Raw genomic sequence first — 23,356 nt, 5'->3', positions numbered from 1 at the left:
CGTATAGGTCTTAGAGGTAGGTACTTCGAAGGCCCTTTAATAGTCGACTTTTAGAGCTATTAGCCCTATCTCGTCCCTTAGTCTCTTCGGTACCTTAGAGACTCTCGTAGTCCTTCTTAGTCCTCCTTCGTTCGTAGGAGTAATAGACGGTTCTTAAGTTATTCTTTCGTCGTCGTTATTTAACCCGTCTTTCTAGAGTATTGTCCTCGGCTTCGGGATTGTCTCCCTCTATTTCCTTAGATTCCCCTTTATCTAGGAGATCGATATCGTCGTCGTCGTTATCTATAGTAGGCCGTAGGGTAGGCTACTTTTCTCCGGATAGTAGGCTACTTCCCTTAGTTAATTCGTCGAATTTAACGCTAGTATAGGTCTCGATAGCGTTCGTCTTAGGATTATAAATCCTATACTATTTCGTAGACTTCGTATATCCGACGGAGATTCCCGGAAATACCGTCTTTTCTAGCTAATTTTTTCTTTTCTCTATAGAAATAAACGGATAGGCTAGATAGCCGAATACTCGTAAGTATTCTCCGCTAGGCTTTCTTCTAATATAGAGCTCCTCGGGAGTTATATCTCTTCCTTTAATAGGTAGCCTATTATATAAATAGGTAACTATATAGGCCGCTTTGCCCTAAAGTTATTTAGGTAATCTAGATCCTTCTAAAGCCGCCTATACCTTAGTTATAATAGTACGATTTTTTTTTCTCTACTATTCTATTTTATTCTAGAGTATAAGGCGTCGTTATTTCGATTTATAGTCTAAGATAGGCATTAAGAGCTTTAATAAGCTCCGGAGCGTTATCGATTCTTATTATAAGGGTTAGAGGCTAAGTAGTAAGAATGTATACTAGAATATATACTAAACTTTAAACTAAACTAAAGGGAGCACTAAATTAATATAGCTGCTATCTATATAAGACGAACTACGAAGAAAGGAAGAAGGATACCTTAGAGGGAGAGCCCCTTCCTTAGTATCCTACCCTATAGGCGTCTAGCGCGTCCGACGCGTAAGCGTCGGTATATATATCTTACTTGCTTACTTCTTAGTAAACCTCTACTTTTAGGTCCTTTCCTACGTACTAAGCGCGCGCGCGCGTATCCCGCTTATCCGCTATCTCGTAGCGACTTTGTTTCCTAGCTAACTTACGCGACGCGCGTATACGAACTCGTTTAACCGCTCTTAAGCAAATATGTTTCTCCTAGCTCTTCCCTATCTTCTGTTTCCTTCCTACTACTCGGATCTATCCTACAACTCTATATATCTCGCTTACTATCGTCTATATATTAATATATAACGTATTATTCTACTATATACGGCCTCTACGGGAGTCCCTAAGATATTACGTTATATAGCTAAATAGGTAGCTAACTAGGCGACCTACTTCGCTAGGGGCCTCTACTACTAAGGCAACTTAAATCCGATATTACTTTATAGTATAGCGGCTAGCTTATAGGACTTGTCGGTGCTTTCTAAGTAGCTACTATAATAGTAGCCCCCCCCCTCGTTTTACGCGGAGTTCCTACGACGCTAAAGGAAGTCCGTATATAATAGGTACTAGTATTCTTACCCTAGTTCCGGTCGGAGACCTTATTCTAAATTCTACTTATATACTTCTCGGAGGAAGTGTTCCGGGATAGCTCCTTCTATAGTCGTATAGTCGGTATAATCTCGTAGGAATTCTTCGATTACTTCGCGGACGAAGATAATATAGCGTAGAGGTTCCTAGGTCGTATCTTCGTCTAAGTATCCCTCCTACTATATCTCTCCCTATAGTCCGGAAGGGTTAAGATTGCCGAAGTTTATATTACCGAAGCTCTATCCGATAATTGCCCGTACTATACCTAAGGTAGACTTCGGTTTGTCTTCGGTTTAATCGGTAGTCTCGGTAGCTTCTAGAATCGGCGGAATGTCTTTAGGGTTCGTAATTTCTCTAGCGGTTCTTAGGTTAACTACGTATTTAACCGGGTAAATATTAAGATTCTCGGGGAGGTCTAGTTCGTATACGTACGTACTTATTTTCCTTATAATTCGGAAGGGCCCTAGATTCTTCTAGTCGAGCTTTTTTAAAGGTCGGTTAGTTCTAATATACCGTAAGTACTAAGTCGAGGTAAACGTAATCTCCGACTTAGTAATCTAGCGCGGCGCGTCTACGCTAATTAGCGTAGTACTCGTATACTTCCTAGGTATATCTTATCTCGTTATAGAGCTCTTAGTAGGTTTAGGCTATCTAAAGAGCGAAGATATCGGCGTCTCTTTCCGGATCGTTTACCGGCGGCTTAGGTTGGATTTTTACTAATTCTATACCGGTTCGGAGGTAAAAACTAGTCGAAGCGTAGAAGAGCGTAGTCTAAGTCGTAGCTAATTCCTAATTGTTAATAGCAAATTTAATAGAAGGCGTTAATCTTAGCTAGTTATTTTAATAATAATTATAGAAGTACCTAGAAATTTGTTTAATTTAAGCGTTAGCCCGTTCGGTTTACCCGTCGGTCTATAGATAGTAAGCTATTAAAAGGCGCGCTTGAATTTTTAGTCGCTCGTAGAGGCGCTTCTAGAAACGGGTACCGAAATTCGGGCCGCGATTAGATACAAATAATTTAGGTAAGCCCGTATCTTTCTATATATCTCGGTAGAAGACCTAAGCCGTATTATTCGCTATTAGGCTACGGGCGTTTAATACCTTCTTACGTTTAGTAAGGCAGTAGACTACGACTAGTATATTTTAAAACTAGAGGCCGTTAAAGTCGGATCCTTTCGGTAGGCCTATAATAAAATCTATTAAAATATACTACTACGGTCGTAGAGGAATTTTAAGAGGTTTTAGTAGTCCTTACGGCTTACGCGTATCTGCCTTTACTCTACGGTATACTACGTAGTTCTTAACGAATTAGTCGATATCGCGGTATAGATTAGGCTAGTAGTACTACTTCCGGAGCTAAGATAGTATCTTAGCTCGGCTAGGATATACTATTCCGAGAGGGTCGTAAACGGAACGTATAATTTAATCTCGTAAATCTTCGAAATTTGGGACGTAGAGGGCATTCCTAAACGTTATACGGGGCGTTCGGGGTAGAGTTCTACGGAGTTCGTACTCCGAAAGAGAAACATTCTCGTATAACTATTCTTTATTCTATAAAGCGTAAATTAAGCCCTTAGTAAGAGCGTCTTCGGCGTACGCCGTCGTAAGCTACTACTTAAGTTAGGTAGATTCGAGGAGGTTCTACGCTTCTTCTTCGCTTTCCTAGTCGCTATCTAAGCTCTCTAAGCTCGTATCTTCGTCGTCCGAGCTATCGTTATCTTCGAGAAAGGCGGGAGCGGCTATTAGTACGAAGGATACTATAAGAGGCTCCGGACCGGCTGAGTGGTCTCCGAGGAGCTCGTATAGCTCCTAGCTTAGGTTATACTCTTTAAGGATAGACTATTCTTTACGCTACGGGCCTCAATCTAAAGGTAAGTTTCCGTTACGCCTCGTAAGTACGTCGGCCTATAAATTTGCTTTACCGGGCGTATACTAGATTACGAAGTTAAACCGGGAAAGTAACTTACTCTAATATACCTGCCTACGGCTAAGGATTTTGCCCTTAAGAAAGTAGACGAGATTCTTATAATCCGAGCTAATCTAGATCGGCGATTCGGAACCTTCGAGCTCCGGGCGCTATTCTTCGAAAGCCTTAACGATTACGAGGAGTTCTTTATCGTAGATATCGTAATTATATTTAGTAGAGGATATTTTCTTAGAGAGGTACGCTGTAGGTAGCTACGTATCTTCTAGGGTCGCTCGCTAAAGGAGAACGGCGCTAGTCGTACCGTCGGAAGTATCGGTTTCTAGACGCGTTTCTTTATTAAAGTCGAAGTACTATAGAATCGGTACGGTCGTAAAACTATATTATAGCTAGTCCTAGGCTTCTTAATAGGCCGGAGACTATTTAAATTTAATATCTTTCTATATAAATACTTGAAGAGGACGGGCGATTCCGCTAAAATTCCGTATAAAATATCCGGTAGAAGTTAGCGAAACCGGGGAAGCTTTAGACTTCTTTTACGTTTCGTAGTACTCCCTAGTTTAGAACGGCCTCGATTTTACCGGGATCTATTCGGATACCTTCTTAAGAGACAATAAGGCTAAGAAACTTTACCTCTTACTTATAGAATTCGCACTTATCGATATCGATATATAGTCTAGCTTCTTTAAGTTTCTAAAGTACCTTTTCGATATATTCGTAGTATTCTACTTTCGTTTTACTATAGATTAAGATATTGTCTATATATACTAAGACGAAGGCGTCTAAGAACCCTTTAAGCGTATCGTTAATATATAATTAGAACGTACTAGGTCTATTATAGAGCCCGAACGGTAAGACTAGGTATTCGAAAAGGTCGTAACGGGTTCGGAAGGCTATTAGCTATTCGTCTCCCTTAGTAATACGGATCGCGTTAAAGGTAGCGATTACGTTAAGCTTAGTAAACTAGCGGGCTTTCGAAAGGCGTTCGAGCGTTTCGTTTACGAGAGGAGTTAGGTATCGGTTCTTCTTTATTAAGGCGTTAAGGCCCCGGTAGTCTACGTAGAAGCGGAGACCTCCGCCGGGTTTCTAGATAAATATAACTAGTACGGTAGCTTCGGAGGAACTAGGATAAATAAAGCCCTTTTATAAGTTATCTTCTAGGTATTTCTTTAGTACGAGGAGCTTATCTCGAGATATAGAATAGAGAGGGCCGTACGGCGGCGGTTTACCGTCGATTAATTTAATTTTATAGTTAATATCCGGCCGGTATAGCGGTAGAATATTAGCGTTCTTCTTCGAAAACTAGTAGAGTCGGTACTAATACTCCTTTAGTAGTTTCGTTCTCGGATCCGTTAGTTCTTTGTCGAACTTTCGGATAGCTTTCTCGATATCCTATATTATCGTAGCGAAGATCTAAGTACGTTTATCGTAGGTAAGACGCGAGAAGGTAGCCGCGCTAATAGCGAATACTATACGATCTCGGGGAGTTTTAGAGGTAGAACTAAATTCGCTAAAGTAGTACTCTATATAATACTTACTCGTAAAGGATAGAGATTCGGAGGCCTAGTCGATAACCGGGTTATACTTTTTAAGCTAAGGAAGACTACAAATAACGGAGTAAGTCTACGGGAGTTTTATAAGAAAAACATAATATATTCGGTATACGGGCCGATAGTAATAGATAAGTAGTAGATCTAGGTTACCTTACCGGCGGTCGCGGTCGTACCGTTAAATATCTCTAACTCCCGAGCGTACGTAAGGTCTTAGAACGTTAAGCTAAGCTCTCTCGTATAGCCGTAATCTATAAACGAGTAGCCGGTTACGCCGTTATTAATAAGAGCTATAGTTTTTAATAATTTCTTTTAATTTCCTATTAACGTTTCTACTACGAAAGGCTAGTAAACTAACTCTTTCTCTATACCTAAGCTAGAGAAAGGGAAGGTAGTAATAGATACTCTTAATTTCGGAACGAATAACCCTTATAAGCGATTATATATAAGGTTTAAGCTTTTCCCTACCCGCTTAGAGTAGCGCTAGCTAGTAAAGGCGTATCTAGAGTCGTAATATTCGTAGCGGGCGACTCGCTATATCGTTAGCGTATTTAGCCGACCGACGAGAGACGGACAGAGGCGAGTAATATATCCTTTTATACCGTAGTAGATATATTCTACTACTATACGGCGGCGCTACTTCTCTTCTTCCGAAAGCCTACCGTTTACTAGGGGCGCGCGTAGACGGGCGCCGAGTAAGGTAGCGCTTAAATCTATCGGTTCGGCGGTAGGCTAGGCGCCTAGCGGTATTAGGGGTATAGTAAGAGCTAGTACTAAAGCCGGCGTCTAAGGTATCTGTAATATCGATAGTAGCGTAGCGAACGGCGATATAAAGCGGCTAGTATTCGTACGGGCGCCTCCGCGGTTAGCGATAATTTTCGCGAAGTTTCGAGTTATATTATCGATACGTATAAGTAAGGCATATAGTTCGGTAATGTCTAAAGTCTCCGTATCTTTATCGCGGACTTGTAATATTATTTCTTTACTAAGACCGCGTACTAAGATCTACTTAGCGACGTCCGGGGAGTATTTAGCGTACCTAATCTCGTATTAGAAAGTAGCGTAGTATTCTTAGTAGGTCTTATTTGCTTACTTAAGTTTAACTAAGTTTAGGCGCGTAGTTTGCTTACGGTCTAGGTCGCCGAAGCTAGCGTCGAGGGCCTTCTAGATACTACTCGTCGTAGTGGTTTCTATATTTTCTAAAAGGCTATAGTAAGAATCGAGGGTAGAGCCGCCGAGTAGAGAGAATATAAATCCGGTCTTTAAGGCTTTAGTTAGATAGTAGTCGGTATTAGCGAGAAAGCGGATTTTAACTTATATCCTAAATTCTTCGTATACTTTACGCTTACCGGTAAAGCGTTCGGAATCGCTAAGTTTCTTACTTTTATTCGAAGTAGGCGTAAATAGGTAAGAGGCGGGTACCGCGGCGCCTAGGCGAGTAGAGGCGAGCTACGACTAGAGGTAGCCTACTTCGTCTTCTTTTTCTATAATAGAGGTATTTGTATCGTTAAAAGTAGTACTAAAGCTTATACGAGAGACCGAGAGGAAACGAGTAGCGTCTTTATAGGCCTTAAGTAGGTTAGCGAGTAGTTCCGGGTTAGTAGTATAGGCGTAATCTAGTTACTCGCGCGTAGCGGGAATATCCTTTTACACTAAGCTTAAAAAATCGGGTACTTCGTCCTAGATTTTAAATCTACTCGTTAGAAGTATCTGTCGTAATAGAAGCGTTTTTTAAGGCAGTTCGTAATATAAGGGTCGGAGGCTAAGTAGTAAGAATATAAACTAAACTTAAAACTAAACCAAAGGGATTACTAAACTAATACAGCTACTATCTATATAAGACGAACTACGAAGAAAGGAAGAAGGGTACCTTAGAGGGAGAGCCCCTTCCTTAGTATCCCGCCCTACGGGTATCTAGCGCGTCCGACGCGTAAGCGTAGATATATATATCTTACTTACTTACTTCTTAGCAAACCTCTACTTACAGGTCCTTCCCTACGCGCGCATCCCGCTTATCCGCTATCTCGTAGCGACTTTATTTCCTAGCTAACTTACGCGGCGCGCGTATACGAACTCGTTTAACTGCTCTTAAGCAAATATGTTTCTCCTAGCTCTTCCCTATCTTCCGGTTCCTTCCTACTACTCGGATCTATCCTACGATTCTATATATCTCGCTTACTATCGTCTATATACGCGTACGCGTAGTTTAGTATAATCCTATCGTTTATATATTAATATACAACGTATTATTCTACTATATATAGCCTCCGCGGGAGTCCCTAAGATATTACGTTATACGGCTAAATAGGCGGCTAACTAGGCGACCTGCTTCGCTAGGGGCCCCTACTACTAAGGCAACTCAAATCCGAAATTACTTTATAGTATAGTAGCTAGCTTATAGGACTTGTCGGTACTTTCTAGGCAGCTACTATAATACTTATAGCCTTTAGTTTCCTCCTAGTTTTAAGTTCGGCCTCGTCTTTCTAAGCCTTAAAGGCTTCGTATATATCGCTTCTATAGCGAGTAGGGCGGATATCTAGCCGTCTCGAAGCGTCGTCCGTAATCGTTAGTATATACCTATTTTCCCCTAGGATACTATACTTATACGAATACTAAAAATCAATATATATCCTATTTAGGTAATAATCTGCCTTTTCGGGTCTTCTTAACTTTATCGTCTATTAGACTTTATAGTAATATAAGTCTCGTAAGACTTATTTAACGTCGAAACCTCTAGTACTCTTAGTACTATTTTATATATATTACGTTGTTTTTTGTCCCCTAGATATCTTAGGCGTCGATACTAAAGTAGCGTAGTATCTTTAGTCGTAGTAGTAGCTACTTTCGAAGTCCCGATAGATCTAGATTCCTTTAGAATATAGGATCTTCCGACGCGTACGCCTTTAGCTAGTTCTTCGTTTCCTCTTCGAAGTATAGCCCCTTCTTTAGTAAATAGAGTCGTAATACCTCGTTACGAGAGTTAGCTTATCGAAAGGATATTATAACCGATCTCGGGCACGTATATAACGTCTAGAATCGTAGTCGGAATTCCCTTAAACCGGGCGAGGATTATACCGGATCCCGCGGCCTTTATCGTTTTACTATTCGCTATAGTAACTTTTCCGGGTTCTTCCTTATAGTCCGTAAAGTAGTTCTTATCGTTAGATATATATCTAGTATATCCGGAGTCTAGGATCTAATCCCCTTTATTAGAAAGTCGAGTCGTAGAATCGATAGCCGCCTAAGCTACGATCTTTAATTCCTCCTTATTATTTTCTTAGATCCTTCCGTTTTTTAGGTCCTATTTATACTTCCTATAGTCCTATTTAAAGTACCCGACCTTTAAGCAATAGTAATAGGTCTTTCCTTTAGCTTTATTAGGTATATTAGACGTATTACCCTTCTTTCCGTTACCGGCCTTATCTTTTACCGAATCCTTAGTATATCGGGCTACTACCTTATCGCTTTTAGAAGTAGTAATAGTATATGAAACGGCCCGTAGTCGTTAAACTAGTTCCTCGTAGGAAAGAGTAGATAAACCGGCCGCTTTTAAGGCGAATATAGTAGAGGAATACTCTTCTCTTAAGGACGCAATAAGGACTACCTTCTTAGAGGTCTCCGAGGGAGTTTCGTCTTTATCCGCGGCCTTAATCTCGGACTATAGGGCTAAGGAACGCTATTGGACGCGGGACTTAGAGCCCGACTATTAGAGCCCGACTACTATTACGGTTGCTTTACTACTACGAGGTATTTCGAAATACTATATATATTAAATTTAGAGGTTTTATCGGTTTTTTTATAAATAATTTTTTATCGTTAAGGTTTGGTCAAATGTAGCCGAGATTACGTTAAGGTTTTTTCAAAAGCCGACGCTTAATAAGTAGAATTTTATAAAAAACTATAGTCGAGATACTCGAGATTCTTTTCTAGATTCTAAGATAACTACTAGGTCTTTAAGGTTAAAAGTTTAGAATAGTCTTATTAGTAGGTAGACCTCTAAGTTCTACCTTTTAGATCTCTAATAATAGTAAAGTATAGGTTAGAAAAAGCTAAAATACTATACTACTTCATTCTTTTTCTTAGCTTTAGTTTCTTAGGAAATCTAGGAATTTTATATTTTTTTATAATAATATACTAAAAATAGAGTACTTTATAATATATTCCTAAGCCGTAAACCTACTAGAAAAAGAGATAGACTAGAAGTAGAATTTCTAGAAAAGGGATTTTCTTACTTTATATCTCTTTATCTAGAAGGTTTGCGGCTTAGTAATATAAGACAAAAATGTTATATTTCTAGTATAGTATAATATATTAATTTCTGTTATTAAGTCGATCAATCCTATCGCTAGGATCGCTAGCGATAGATAGGATTAATAGAATTATCGCGATCGGGAAAAATAGTTTTATAACGTCGTATTGTTAAGATTTTTAGACCGTTTAATTCGTATTAGTCGATTCTTTTCGCCTATAGACCGGCGTCTATAGCGAAGCAATAACCGTTCTCTTATTATTATTCGAATTTAGTCGCTTTTTTCGATATACGGAGTTACGTTAGATAAGGTTTAAGCTTACGTACGGATAAATCTTAAAATTCTCGAGAACCTTCTTTATATAACGATTTTTATATAGTATACAGCTATTATATTATATCGTTTATCGTATTATAAAAAGAGGCTTACGAAGCCTAGAATCTCTACTTTCTAATAGATTATTAATAGACGCTCCGCTAGATCCGGTTCTTACTATATATAGTAGAGTCTAAGGTATCTATAGAGCTTCTAAAAGGAGATAGAATTTACCCTAAGAGGTAGTTTCGTAATCTATATAAATAGCTTAAAGTCGTAGCTTTTAGCTAATCCGTATAGATATACGTAACCGAACTAACTAAAAGAAACGTAAAATCTATCTTAGACTACTAAGTTGTCCCTATTAGAACTACCCTTTATAAACCTATACTTATACTTTAACGTAGTATAAAGAATCGGTATCTCTAACGACAAATCCGAGGGAAAATAAGTCGAGTATAAAGTTGTTATTTAACTATCCGACGTAACGAGACAAACCGGTACGCCTTGTTATATCCGTTTGTAAGTAGGTCGTTCGTCTAATAAACATTTGCATATACGTTACAGATTATACTAACCTTTAAGATGTTTTAAGGAGAAGCAAGACATACGGCTGCCTTTGAAATTGCCAATATTTGCGGGATGAGTTGTAAGGTCTAAAAATCACTGCGTTGGGAGTAAGTATTTCAGGATCTGTGATTACTCCGTTACTGTGTAAAGAGATCTTGATATACTGTGAAAGCAGGAGCCGATGCTCAGAATTGGTGCAATGTGACAATGAATACTCATGCTACGTCTTGCTCAGTCTCATTTTCCCGTCGTCCTCCTCGACCAAAGCAGTTCCAATGCCCGATGTTCGTTTGCTTGCCTTCCTGAACTGCATTCATTGCGCGGAGGTGCCGACAAAGTGCGTGCAGATGACTGACCACCCCCGGCGGTGTCTGCTCCGCCTATTGTGTGGTGCCGTTTGGTTATGATTGTGTCAATGTGGTATGATGTCTCGGTGCCAGTTGTTCTTCTCGTCGTGCTTTACGTTTCATTGTCATGGCCAGCGGCCAGTAGGTCAGTGGCCATCCATTCAAGCACGGCGATGATACTGCGCGAGCCCTGATCGAAGTTGTTCTCCACTTTTCTTGCACTGGGTCAGCAACTGCGATCAGCGTTACCATAGCTGTTTAGCCTGGTGACATGAGCGCCTGGTCATACCTGAGGTCAACCTGCAAAGCACGCATCATTTCTGCTCTTGCTTGATCTTCTTGTCCACATTTCTCTTGCTGACATCCTCCTCCATGTCTACACCCTTCTTGCCCCGATCCTTCTTTTGCACCACCTTCTTGACTACAACCTTCTTGTGTACATCCTTCTTGGCGTCATCATTCATGGCCACATCGTTCATGGCCACATGCTTCTTCTCCTCATCCTTCATGGCCACGTGCTTCTTCTCCTCATCCTTCATGTCCACGTCCTCCGGCATCGCTGTCGTCTTCCTACCACCCGCTTCCAGCCACGCAGGCAAGACACGTTCGCAAACGATATGATCAAGCTCCTCACGTCTCGTCTCCAGAGATGAGAGAATCTGCTTCAATGTAACGCGAGCTCGAGCCCACTCCGCGTGCCATTCAGCTTCCTCCTCGGCATCCAGGAACATCGTGGCCTCGGCCTTGAGATCTTCGTCGCTTGCTGGATCGTCAAATGCTGTGAAGAGGCGTGCCACGCGTTGGTCGACCAGTTCGGAGAAAGTCTGAAAAGCAGTCATGATCTTGCGAGGTGGGTGTTGGTCGATCAGTTGCTGGACAAAACCGTCGCTTTTGCTGATTCTCCGACGGTGGTGGTTGCAGTTTTCGCCTGACGCCATGTCGGTTGCTCCCTGTGATGACATTGTTTTCGGACTGTTGGATACCGAGAGGTCGTCCGGTGATGGGGCCGATCCAATCCCGATCTGATGTGAAGCTGGCGAGGGTGTGTATGGCTGTGTGCGCTGCATGAAGCTCAGCTCTCCTCCCGCGCCGGCATCTGCGCCTGCTCCATCCTTTTTAGCCGGACCGGGAATGACGCCATGACCATGGATCCAGAATTACATATTCACAACTTGGAGAACAAGAAGAATCAAGTGATACCGCCGCCATCATTCGATTCGCCGCACGAGTCGCATCGCATCGCATCGCATCGCATCGTCCTGCTGCATCTCCTGCCACCGCCATATCGCCAGAAGAAGAGATTCCAGTACTGCCGCCGCCACGGCAGGAAGGGATTCGAGTAACGCGTCCATAGCAAGAAGAAATTCCAGTTATGCTGCCTCCAAAGCCAGAAGATATTCCAATGATGCCGCTACTAGGATTTCTCCCATCGTGTTGTGCATTTCCTTCCTGCCGAACCGCCAATGAAGATCGGAAAAAGGTGAGTCCGTGTGTCCGCGAAAGACCGGGTGAAATCGAAGAAGTCGAAGTAATGTCGCCGCCAGCATCATTCATTGTATGTAGTTGTTGTACTCGTCTTGGTAAAGGTTCCAGGTACCAGAAGCCCTTGCACCACGTCAAGGTGCGAGTACATCGCAAGGGTTGGTTTACAGTTTTCCATCTGGAGGGTTTTTGGTTTACCCACAACCGGGAAGAGAGGAAAAGCTTTCATTCGAGAGCACCCCAATGTGCAGGAGCCATGCTCATCGCAGCTTTGGTGGCGTCGAGGGCGGCGGAGGCGGCATCTCTCTCCTCATCTGTTGCGGCGGCAGCGAGCCGATCTTCATCGATTTGCAGCTGAGCTGCGAACATGCTACGCCAGTCAAGCTGGCCGGGAGGAGGAGGAGGAGGCGGCGGGAGCGGTGGTGGCGAATCAACGCGCGGTCTCTTCGATTTCTTATGGCCTCGCGAGAGCCCACCACTGACGGCACCAAGACCGAAGCCAGCCGGAGGACGAGCATCTCTCCCCGGAAGAACGCGAGGCGGAGGCGGAGGCGGAGGAGGTGTTGGCTCAAGGTCAGGCCCAGGAGGAGAGCCAGGAGGAGCAGGAGCAGGAGGAGGCGGTGTTGGCTCGTGGCCAGGCGGCAGCGAGGAGGAGGAGGCGAAGCTGCCAAAGGAATTTTGGCCCAACAAGGGCATTGACGACACATTGGTCCGGAAAATCGACGAAGTACCTGCGAGGGGAGCGGCACTACCGACTCCCCTCTCGATACTCGTCCTGCTTCTCTCCAAAAGATCCACAATGGTGGTCTCTTTGCGCGTCTGACCTCCAAAATCCCGCCACACCGTTTCGATATCGGCCGTCGTAAGCATGAGGGCCTTATTGCCCGAGGCCAGAGTAGTCTTGAGCTCGCGAATGCGAGCAGTTGCTGCATCTTTCAGCAGCGCCGGAGCCAAACGACGAGCATCCGGATCATTCTCGATCCGCAAACTCAGCTTCACCAAAGTATCGACCATACGGCCGCTGAAGACCGCAGGAGTCCGCTCGCCAACATTCCAAGTCCATTCTGGCCAGCGCCGCTTGATGGTATCGACCTTTCGTTGAAAAGCCGAAATCTCCGTACCAGTATCACCAACCTGAGACACAACATATCAGCAAACACTTCTCGGACTATTCATTACCAGTATCCAATGTCAGACACAACTACTCACCAACTTTCCAAGCGCCTCATACTTCCTCAAAGCCAGCTCAGCTTCCTGAGGAGCCCTCTGCTCCAACCACTGCCAGAGGTAAAAAATCTCATACAAACGCGTCTGCGTCTGCTCGACTTTCTGCTGAAACATGGTATCAATGTACATAAGTCTCGCAGCATGAGTACTGCAGCGATCGAGCTGCACTTGCTGCGAAGCAGCGACTTTCTCATGCTCGAAACGGGCAGCCATTGGAATTGGAGCTTTCGGGCGAGGAGCTTGGTAACGAAGGATCTCACGGAGACAGGCGCTGGAATGGGAGGTTTCGGATGAGGTGCTCGGTCGACTTCGAGTTGCTTGCTGGCGAAAATCTGGCGCTCCTGGTCGTCTGCTTACGAGGGGGAGAAGTCAGAAACCGCTACTCTTCTCCTCCTCCCTTTCCTATGTAGAAGGAAAGAGAGTCCTGCTTGCTCTACCCCTCGCTGTATCCAGATTTTTTATCTCAGATTCATCATTACATACTAATTCGACATCGATGAATAATGCTCGAATTTCATAACTCCATCGAAACTAATGTTCTTGCAGATGTCTCCCAGCCCTTGCATCCAAGTATGCGACGTTTTTCTCGCATTCATGTTCGTCGAGCTCTTTCTCTCTAAGTTGAGAAGTCGCAGCCTCAGCTCTCGATCGAGGACTATTCATAGATTTGCAAATTTGAGAAGTAGTCGCAACCTCAGCTCTCGATCGAGGGCTATTCATAGACTTGTACACTGAAGGTAGTCGCAGTCCTCGCACTCGATTTACCAATCGATGAAGTGTCCCAAGACGTAGTCGAATGGCAGCAGAGAATGGGACTTCCGTTTCTCCACAAAGTGCTCGCCACGCATGATGAACGACCTTTCAACACATGCTGGCGTAATTTTCGCGCACCTCCCGTATCAGAGCAGCGAAATACTCAGAAAGATCAATCTGGGAAGTTTGTTCAAGCTTCATTGGACGTTCGAGGAGAAATGGTCAAGACGACGAAGCCCATGCTCTTGCAGCGATCTCTCGATTCGATGTGCGTCATACCGGCTGTGCCAGATCCGCACAGCAGCAGCAACTCTGATAGCAACGAAACAGATCCGCAGAATTGCACATTCACGTCCAGTCACCGACATGGTGAGCTCCTCGGAGTGGGTGCTTACGCTGCTAGGAAATTCTTGAATGGTGGTTGCAGCTGGGATTCCGTAACTACATTGCAGACGCATTTGATCTGCCAGCTGCTCCCTGTGGGCTCGCAGCGGTCTGAAGACGTGATTGTGTTGCGGACGGGACTCCGATCATGGAATTGAGTCAAAACACCCCAATTCCCGCTGCCTTCTTTACGTCGCACAATCCGGCATCAATCTCATCCACAGCATTCCGACTCCAATACATCCCAGGCATCACAAATCTTCTCCCTTTCCCGTTCAAGCAATGCGGAGTTCAATCTCTGCTGCAAATCTAGATTCAATCGAAACTGGCAAGCTGACTGCCGAAAGAATGCTGTGAGATGCACGAGGCATATCACCGCTTTTCCGCAGCCGCGAACATGTTCTCGACGCAGCGCGGGGTAAACGAATGACAGCAGCATCGTGGAAAATCGGGATCCCCGTGATACAGCTCGGTTTGAGGACGACAAGATGCGCTGGGCAGTAGCAGCCCGTGAATATTGCTGTTGGGCTGTAGCTGATACCATTCTGGTGCTGTCGGCGGCGAGCACGGCCAAGACAAGGGTGCGAGGTCAAATCGATCGGCATACGATTGGACTGTGTAATTCGAGTATGCCGCAGAGTGGGGTGGCACTCAAGCCAGCATCTGGGATACCACGAAGGTGGCATGAATGGCATGCTTGAACCGGATGCCAGCTGAAATTTCCAGAAACATAAGCCAGAAACGGAGATCATATGCTATCATCTCATGGACACCGCCTGTTTTGAGGCCGCGAGCTTACACTGCCCCTTTTCCTGGAAAGATGGAATAGCTGCAGGCTCTCTGTGCCTAGAGGATACGGTCTCCTCTGCGGCTGATGCCGCCCACTTGTTCGGCCCACGACCCCAAGGTGCAACCTTCTCGGCATTCGTGCGAGATACGCTCTCCAAGATCATGCTCGCCGCATGCATCCTTGAGAATGATGCCGGCAAAGTTGTGCCTGAGGTTCTGGTGTTGGATTCCCTCCAACCTGAGCTCATGGCGGCCGCATGCTTGAGAATGATGCCCGCAAACTTTTGCCAGTGGTTCAGGTGCTGATTGCCATCCAAGCTCATGCTCGCCGCATCCCTGAGAATGATGCCGGCAAAGTTGTACCAGAGGCTCTGGTATTGTATGGCCTCCAAGCTTATGGGAGCCGCATCGATGAGAATGATGCTGACAAACGCGTGCCAGAGGTCCTGGTGTCGGCTGCCCAGCTACGCCCACCACGCCCAGCCACGCCCACCTACGCCCACCTACGCCCACCTCGCCCGGCTACGCCCACCACGCCCACCACGCCCACCACGCTCATTCCCGCCACGTGCTGGAGAATGACGCTGGCAAAGGTGGGCAGAGGTCTTGGTGAGGTATGGCCTCCAAGCTCATGTCAGCCGCATCCTCGGGAATGATGCGGGCAAAGGTGTATCAGAGGCTCTGGCGCTGACTGCCTTCCGAGCTCATGCTGGCCGGATGCTTAGGAATGATGCGGGCAAAGGTATGCTGGAGCGCCTGGTGTTGGCTGCACTCAACCCTTGAACGTGATTGAAGATGAACTCAACGAACATACTGCTGACAACATGGCTGCATATGATGAGAGAAGAGACTTCAAGGCATGCGCATTGTGGAGACCGAGCAAGTTTGATCACATACACCTCTTGTCTTTCTCTCCGATATTCTTTCAATCTTCCGTGCTTCCCTATGGAGTTCTGCGCGCGTCCATCTCATTCACTCCCGGTGCTATTGATACCATCCATGCTGATGTCTGAACCTCGACAATTTAGCCTTCAGTATACCTCAGCGCTGTGCCCATCTTCTTTCGCCAAATTGGCAGGATCTACTGCACGCTATCGATATGTGATGTGAAGTTTGCTGCTGAGTTCTCGATTGGTGTTTGCTCCGCGAAGTTGGCCTGGAAGTGTCGTCGACATTCAGCTCGTTTCGTGGCGGTTGTCATCGGAGGTCGAGGGCATGCTTGTTGGGATTGCGTCGGCGCGGTTGTCATCGGAGGTCGAAGGCATGCTTGTGGGGACTGCGTCGGTGCGGTTGTCATCGGAGGTCGAGGGCATGCTTGTGGGGATTGCGTCGGTGAAGAGATTTCCATCGAAGACAACGGCGGCCTGCTGAGCGCAGCGTAGCTTTCTTTGCGACCGACACTCCGGCGCAAAGGCTGCGAATGTAGAATCGAGTCGAACGTCTCACTGCGCTTGAAGGTCGAACATTCTGGGGCTGACTGCTCACAACATGCCCATGCTCATGGTCAGACTTTTCGGGCGGCTTCCCGGATACGCGATTGGTGCACGTGTATATTCTCAACGTGTCACCTCGAGACCCCTCCAATCAGTATATCAGATAAATATCTACACGGCGACGAGCCCCTGGTCCAGATGCGCGGATGTAAGACTTGGAGGAAATGCCAGTGCACAAGTGTGTATGTGTATGTGTATGATTGGTAGCATGTGAGTACTCTAGCTAGCAGACAGACCAAAAGGAAGTATGCCTCAATTACGAAAAGCACCATTCCAGCAATGAACCTCGCTCCACAGTCTCCGCATTGGCCATGATGCGAGATTCGTTCACAATTACACCTCCATCAAAACCCCACAAGACCTATCATTCGACTGAGCTCCGGCATACTCTCAGCTCTGATCCGTCTCGCCTGTAGTACAACTTGATCCATCGCCTGGAATCTCATTCTCTGCAAGGTCATCTCATTCCTTATGCGACATTGGTATGCGGCGAGGTCTGGAGGAAGACGAGCTCGAATGTGCGCGTCTTGTTGACCGAGCGCGATCAAACTCTGAAAGGACTCCAGCGCTTGTTCTTGGTGGGCGAGGTTTGGGGAAGGATCGCTACTGCTGAGGTTGCATTGGGCAACGAGCTCCAGCAACTGGGCAGTCGCCTGGCGAGCGCGGAGGTTTTCGAGGTACTGCTGGCAAGCTTGCACCTGCGTTTCGTCTGGAGGTGCGAGAGCAGGCAGATCGTGCTGGGTGGGAAGACCAGCTTCGGGATATGCGGCATGAATGGCCACACGGAAAAGGTACCGAATTGTGTCCTGATCGAGAAGGCGTGCATTGGGAGGGACAGAGAGATTTGTGGTTCGCAGCAGAACGTCGAGCATTGCCATAATTGCACAACTGACGTTGTCTCTCTGCTTGGGAAAATCGTTGGGCCTCCGTATGGTGTAGCCATTACTGCCACCTGGCAGGCGGTTGCAAAAGTTCATTGCGAGAGTCTCGGTCCGCTCGTGGAAGAGATTTGTCGTCCAAGAGTCCAGCATACAGCAAGTCCTGTGAGATGGGTCGATCAGTGCGATCACCCAGTGATCTGGTGTGTAGATTGGCAGGACGATGGGCGGGAGTTGATCGGCGGCTTGATACTGCAGAGGACGGTAGTGGGCAGTATTGCTCTGCTGCGCAGCGGAGGCATCTGCAACATGGAAGGCCGTCGGCATAAACACTTGGAGGACAAGATCTAGAGCGGCGCTAGTGACAAGCCGACCAGCCTGCAGGGTGTCCAAAGCTGTTGGCACCGAGTCGGCGGGCTTTGGCGCGCATCTGAAGTTCGCGGTAGGAGGAGCAGGAGCAGGGGTGGGTGCTGGCGGTTGTGGGTGCTGCGGGTGCTGTGGGGCTGGAGGTGGTCGCGCACCAGACGAGGATGCGCCGCCGCCGCCTTGCGCCATTGTGGTGTTTTCTGCAGTCGAAACTTGGAGGCCGTGGTGAGGTTGGTCGCGCTCAGGAGAAGGCAGAGCCCGCAGCGGCGATGAAGAAATTGCGACGATGGCCCGCCGCTGTGATGTGGAAGCGGGAGGTGTATGTGGAGAAGCTGGGACGACAGGCTGCCGCTGCGATGTAGAAGCGGAAGGTGGAGGTGGAGAAGCTTTGATCGTCGCCTTACGTAGGGCTGCGGGTATTGGAGACTTGTCGGCAGGGAGGAGCAAGTTAAGCGGGGCAGAATCGGCAGTGGCAGCAGTCTTACTTCGCTTGACAGGCACTTTTGCGGGAGAGGAAGAAGAGAAGTCGACAAAGGTGCGTTTCGTGCCTTTGCCCGCGGTGAGGCTGCGGCTGACCTGGCGTGGAGGAGTTCGCGGCTGGGGATCCTTCAGATGGCCTTCAAGACGCCTGTGGTCGCTTTTGTCGTCGTAGTCGTAAATCGCGCCGTATGAATCGTTCAGGCCAGAAAATCCGTGCTCGGTACCTTCGTCGTCGTCGCCAAAGGACGCGCCGTCAGCCTCGTCGTGGGCGCCGTACCAGGTATCGTCACGCAGTGGAGAGGCGGAGGCTCCACGAGCCTGCTCGACGGGTAGCTCAGTGCTGCCGTTCTCGCTGGCGTCACAATCCTCGCCGTTGTCCTCCTCCTCGTTGTCCTCTTTCTCGTCCTCTGCCTCGTCCTCTGCCTCCTCGTCTTCCTCTTCTTCGATCACCGACAGCGCTTCTCTTCTAGCGTTCGTCTTTCTCTTCTCCTTGAGGCCTGGTGCTGATGCGTTCAAGTTGTCGTCGCTGGCGTAATTCGAGTCGTACCCGTCGTCATCGCCTTCGACAGTTGGCTCTGCTTTGCTGGTGGCGCCCTCGTTGGCTTCTGTGAGCGTTGATCCTTCTTCCTCGCAGTTCTCCGGCCCACAACGCTCGAGCGCCGTCTTCAGGTCAGCGGGTTCCCACGAGCGCGCAGCAAAAGGACATGAAACTACGCCCTCCTTTTCGGTCAGCACCTCCAGCAGTGTCCGAAAGAAGGTGTCGCGTTTGCATCCAGATCTTTCCGCCTCGCGCAGATTCCCGCAGAAATTACGCGATAGACAGCTCAAATCTCCGCCAAACCAGCCGATGAGATCAAGGAAGTCGAGCTGCCACCAACAGGCTTCTGCCTTGCGATTGCGCCTGTCTGGGGGTTGGATGCACGCGTGAAGCCGTTGTTTCGCCTTGTGGTCGTTCAGCTTCCTGTTTACACAAAACTCAAGCTCCGTCTGCACCTCCGGCGGGATCAGGTCCTTGATGCGCCCGAGTGGAAAGACGCCGCTTTTGTCGGTGAAGCGCTGATACGTCTCGCAGTAGCTGCCAAGTGCGTCTCTAGTGCATTTGTGCTCTTTGCAGCAGTCCTTCAAGTGCTGAATTTGTAGGATTTCGCTCAGATCTTCGCCGTCGGCCGGAGTGTTGGCAGCGCGCTTCGCAGTACTGTGCAACTTGGCCATCAAGGAATTGCCGAGTGCACGCTGATGGGTGGGAGAAGTCGCATGGTTTTCGAAGCTGCTACGAACGGACTGCAGTCAAAAGTTTGCTTCGGGATTCATGTGCACGAAAGCTGATGCGGGCGTGGCGTGTTGTTGTATGTATCGCGTTGCATGTTGACGAAGCCAGGGCGTTGCATGTTGACGAAGCCAGGCCGCGGTTGCTGTGGTTGGCATCGGGAGTGGGCCGCGCCGCATTTTGCAAAAGCCAGTCAGCCGCGCATTGCGGCCTCGACGCCGCATTCCTGCCTACTTCAAAAGGCGAACCAATCCAGCAGATTGTGAAAATCTCGATGGACTGACGAATGAAGTAATGCATGGCAAACCAGTGACAAGTATTGAACCAGCATATGTAAGAGTTACTAGGTGACATGCAGAGTGAGGAAGTCGGGTTGAAAAAGCCTGGTATATGCAGCCTCATAGTATAGCCCGCCGTGACCGCTTCAAAACTTAAGCATTGCAGTAGACATTGTGGACCAAATCCAAATACGGAGGCATTGAACCAATGTTTGTGGTTTGCATCAGGAGTGGGCAGCGAGTAGGCCGCATATTCGCAGCGTCTGGTCAGATGGAGAAGCCGCGAATTCGCAGCCTCTTGGCAAAAAGGCTGCTTTTTCGCCGCTCTGGACAACCCATTTTTTGCGGCCTCGTGTCACCTCCAAACAACCCGTGGAGCTATGAAACAGACTCCAGGAATCCGCATAAAGTTGACGTACCGCAGAGTGAAGCAACAACAAGTTTTGAAAGAATGCGTGCAACAAGTGCACTACGATTTCGCATTGGGGTGCGATTACTCGCGATGGCCGCGTCCATGCACTGCTGGCACTGGAACCATCATATACAAACTTTGAATCGGGGCGCAGCCGCAGTACTGCACTGTCTATTCACTTCACAACGCAGCTAGGCCTAGGCGCATGCACGCAACAGAGATATAAAAACCTTAGTAAACTAGTAAATAGTAATTACTATAGTAATGGTAACATTACTATAGTAATTACTATTACTATTACTATTACTATTACTATTACTATTACTATTACTATTACTATTACTATTACTATTACTATTACTATTACTATTACTATTACTATTACTAGGGACCTTCGAGAAATAGTAATAGTAATAGTAATAGTAAAATAGTAATTACTATTCTACTATTATAGTAGTTTTTCTACCTATTCTAAGCTATAGAATTACTTAATAAGTATAATATACTATAATATACTATAATATACTATAATATACTATAATATACTATAATATACTATAATATACTATAATATACTATAATATACTATAATATACTATAATATACTATAATATACTATAATATACTATAATATACTATAATATACTATAATATACTATAATATACTATAATATACTATAATATAATTAAGGATAGTCTAATATTAATAGTAGAAATATATATTACTATAGTATATATACAATAGTATAGTAGCGGCTACTACTAGTCGCTATAGTCGATAATATATATACAATAGTTTAGTAGCCGCTAATATTAGCCGCTATAGTTGCTATTATCTAGTAAGGGCAGGTATACTTATATAGGCAGTCTTTCCGATAGCTAGATAGAGCCGTTATCTATTTTATACTATATAATCGTTACAATCCTATTATATTATAGCCGTATACTTAATATATATTTTTTATATTTATACTAGCTATAGGATTACTTATATAGTACACTAGACTATATAGATATTTATAGTATAATATCGGTATAAAAGATTAATAGTATCTACCTAAATAAAGAAACTACTATAATAAGAACAATATAATACCGGTATTCTTATAGAAAGTATCTAATAGACTATAAGTACTTAATGTCTCTCTCGAATATAGGTATACTATGATCTAAGTCTAGATTATACTACAATTTGGAGCGATTTATATGACGAAAACCCTTTAATACCCTTTACTCCTACTACTATATATAATACTACTATCCCTAGATAGCTAAGACTAGGCTATTTAGCCTACTCTAAGTCTATCTCTCTATCGGCTATCTCCTCCGAGTCCTTACTATCTTCCTTACTACTATCTATCTCGATACTATTTCTAGTACTAAGAATTTCTTCTATAGTACTGCAGCTTAGAGATTTAATCTCCTCCTTTAAGGCCGTACTTAAATAGGCCTCTATAAGAATCTTTTCCTCCTCTTTATACTCTAAATTAAAGAAGTTAAGTCTACTAAGAAAGTAGATATCGTCGTAGATATCCGTATAGAGATAGGTATCTCTAGCCGACTCGATACTAGTACTAATAGTAGTATAGTTCTCGGGGGATACTATACTACTATCTAGAAATAGTCGAATAAAAGCTATAATATCTATTAGTATAGAGATATTACTAAATCTTAAGGCTAGTATATAATACTATAGTCTTGAAAGTAAAGCGAGTATCTTAGAAGATAAAGCGTAAGGTATTCGATTCTAGAAACGATATCGTTATCGTTTAAAGAGTCGATATAAGCTCGAATATCTAGCCGAGAATTAAACTCGTCTAAATTATCGATAGAGAATACAAAAGCTACAAACTATTAGTATAATACGTTAGGTTAATTTATTAGGATATAATACCTTTAATCCTCTTATATTCCTTAATATCGTACTGCTTAATCCGCTTAATAAGGTAGGTAATCCGAAGTTGATTTAGATATTCGACGATTTCTTTATTCCCTTTAGCTCTATTACTTAGCAAGCTATAAATAACAGCCCTAATAGTTTTGTCTATGCGGCTAGACGCTACTATAGGACTTTTATTAATAAACGTATTAATAAAAGTAATAGAGGTTAAGGTATCGTCGAAGGTATACATTCTAATAATAATAAAATTAGTATGTTACTAAGTAAGTAGTTTTTTTCATATTAGTAGACTTACTTCGTATTATAGTAGTAGTCTACTATTGAATAGACGTCTTATAAGATTATAGCGTAGTAGAGAGTAGCGTAGTTAGTTGTAGTCTCGTATACTAAAGTAGTATAGAAAGAAGAAAGATCTTTAAAAAGGAAAGGACGAAGTATATATATTACTCTCTCCTTTTCAATTAAGGTTTATATACAATAATAAAACTATATTTAGTTAATAAACTATAGTAATATATTTAAATAAATTTATTTATTAATAATAGTATCTTAGAATAATAGAATAATATATTATTTTAGAATGAATATATTCTATTATTCTATTATTCTAATATACTATTACAAAGAAATAAATGAATTTCAATATACTATTATATTATTATTACTATATATAGTTGTAGTATTCTATATAAACCTTAATTCAAGTAGAGAGAGACAGCAATATATATTATATATACTCGCCTTCGCTCTTCCTAAGTTTAATTTCTTTCTCTATAGTTCGCTAGTATATTTTTTATACTGTCTTAGCTTTTAAAATATATTTTCTACTTTAAAGAAGTTAGAGTACCTTACGGAAAAAAATAGAAATAAAAATGAACAATTCGACTACTAATCTATAGATTATATAATATACTTTAGTAAATAATTAAATTCTTCTAAAAAGTTAAGAATTTTTCCTTAAGCTTTTTTTTCAAGAAAGAAAGTATATTATAATATACTTACTATATTATTAAGAAATAGCATAATAATATAATAACATTATTCTAGAATAAATGAATATATATATTTTATACAACCTTAGAAAGAAAAACTAGCTATAGGATGTTTCTATAAA

The 23,356-nt window shown here is 44.3% G+C and overlaps 3 protein-coding genes across 3 annotated transcripts; 1 reads left to right on the top strand and 2 right to left on the bottom strand.

Annotated features, from left to right (window-relative positions):
• Window positions 1-1,170: 1,170 nt before the first annotated feature.
• MYCFIDRAFT_180159 (uncharacterized protein) lies at window positions 1,171-14,778 on the bottom strand (the record flags this gene model as incomplete). Its single annotated transcript, XM_007934096.1, has 24 exons — window positions 1,171-1,179; window positions 10,224-10,370; window positions 10,411-10,488; window positions 10,521-10,566; window positions 10,650-10,754; window positions 10,805-10,833; window positions 10,881-11,638; window positions 11,670-12,104; window positions 12,131-12,138; window positions 12,184-12,193; window positions 12,255-13,149; window positions 13,176-13,183; window positions 13,215-13,375; window positions 13,411-13,594; window positions 13,626-13,639; window positions 13,680-13,704; window positions 13,735-13,748; window positions 13,775-14,100; window positions 14,134-14,172; window positions 14,202-14,519; window positions 14,548-14,592; window positions 14,621-14,680; window positions 14,706-14,730; window positions 14,756-14,778. The coding sequence occupies 24 exons, from the start codon at window positions 14,776-14,778 to the stop codon at window positions 1,171-1,173; spliced, it is 3,762 nt and encodes a 1,253-aa protein (XP_007932287.1).
• Window positions 14,779-14,805: 27 nt separating this feature from the next.
• On the top strand, window positions 14,806-16,976 carry MYCFIDRAFT_180158 (uncharacterized protein; the record flags this gene model as incomplete). The annotated part of the gene is made up of 15 exons (XM_007934095.1): window positions 14,806-14,838; window positions 14,868-14,889; window positions 14,914-14,960; window positions 15,008-15,058; window positions 15,106-15,286; window positions 15,314-15,387; window positions 15,435-15,801; window positions 15,836-15,927; window positions 15,964-16,175; window positions 16,204-16,269; window positions 16,293-16,437; window positions 16,471-16,500; window positions 16,541-16,590; window positions 16,626-16,871; window positions 16,904-16,976. The coding sequence occupies 15 exons, from the start codon at window positions 14,806-14,808 to the stop codon at window positions 16,974-16,976; spliced, it is 1,689 nt and encodes a 562-aa protein (XP_007932286.1).
• Window positions 16,977-17,005: 29 nt separating this feature from the next.
• On the bottom strand, window positions 17,006-20,549 carry MYCFIDRAFT_180157 (uncharacterized protein; the record flags this gene model as incomplete). Its single annotated transcript, XM_007934094.1, has 8 exons — window positions 17,006-19,588; window positions 19,618-19,655; window positions 19,703-20,256; window positions 20,290-20,308; window positions 20,346-20,399; window positions 20,428-20,452; window positions 20,480-20,504; window positions 20,530-20,549. 8 exons carry the CDS (start codon window positions 20,547-20,549, stop codon window positions 17,006-17,008), a joined length of 3,318 nt encoding a protein of 1,105 aa, XP_007932285.1.
• Between the last annotated feature and the right edge of the window lie 2,807 nt (window positions 20,550-23,356).

This window comes from Pseudocercospora fijiensis, assembly GCF_000340215.1.
Source record: "Pseudocercospora fijiensis CIRAD86 unplaced genomic scaffold MYCFIscaffold_14, whole genome shotgun sequence".
In the NCBI taxonomy this organism is placed as follows: Eukaryota; Fungi; Ascomycota; class Dothideomycetes; order Mycosphaerellales; family Mycosphaerellaceae; genus Pseudocercospora; species Pseudocercospora fijiensis.
This window is presented reverse-complemented; position numbering and strand designations above follow the sequence as displayed.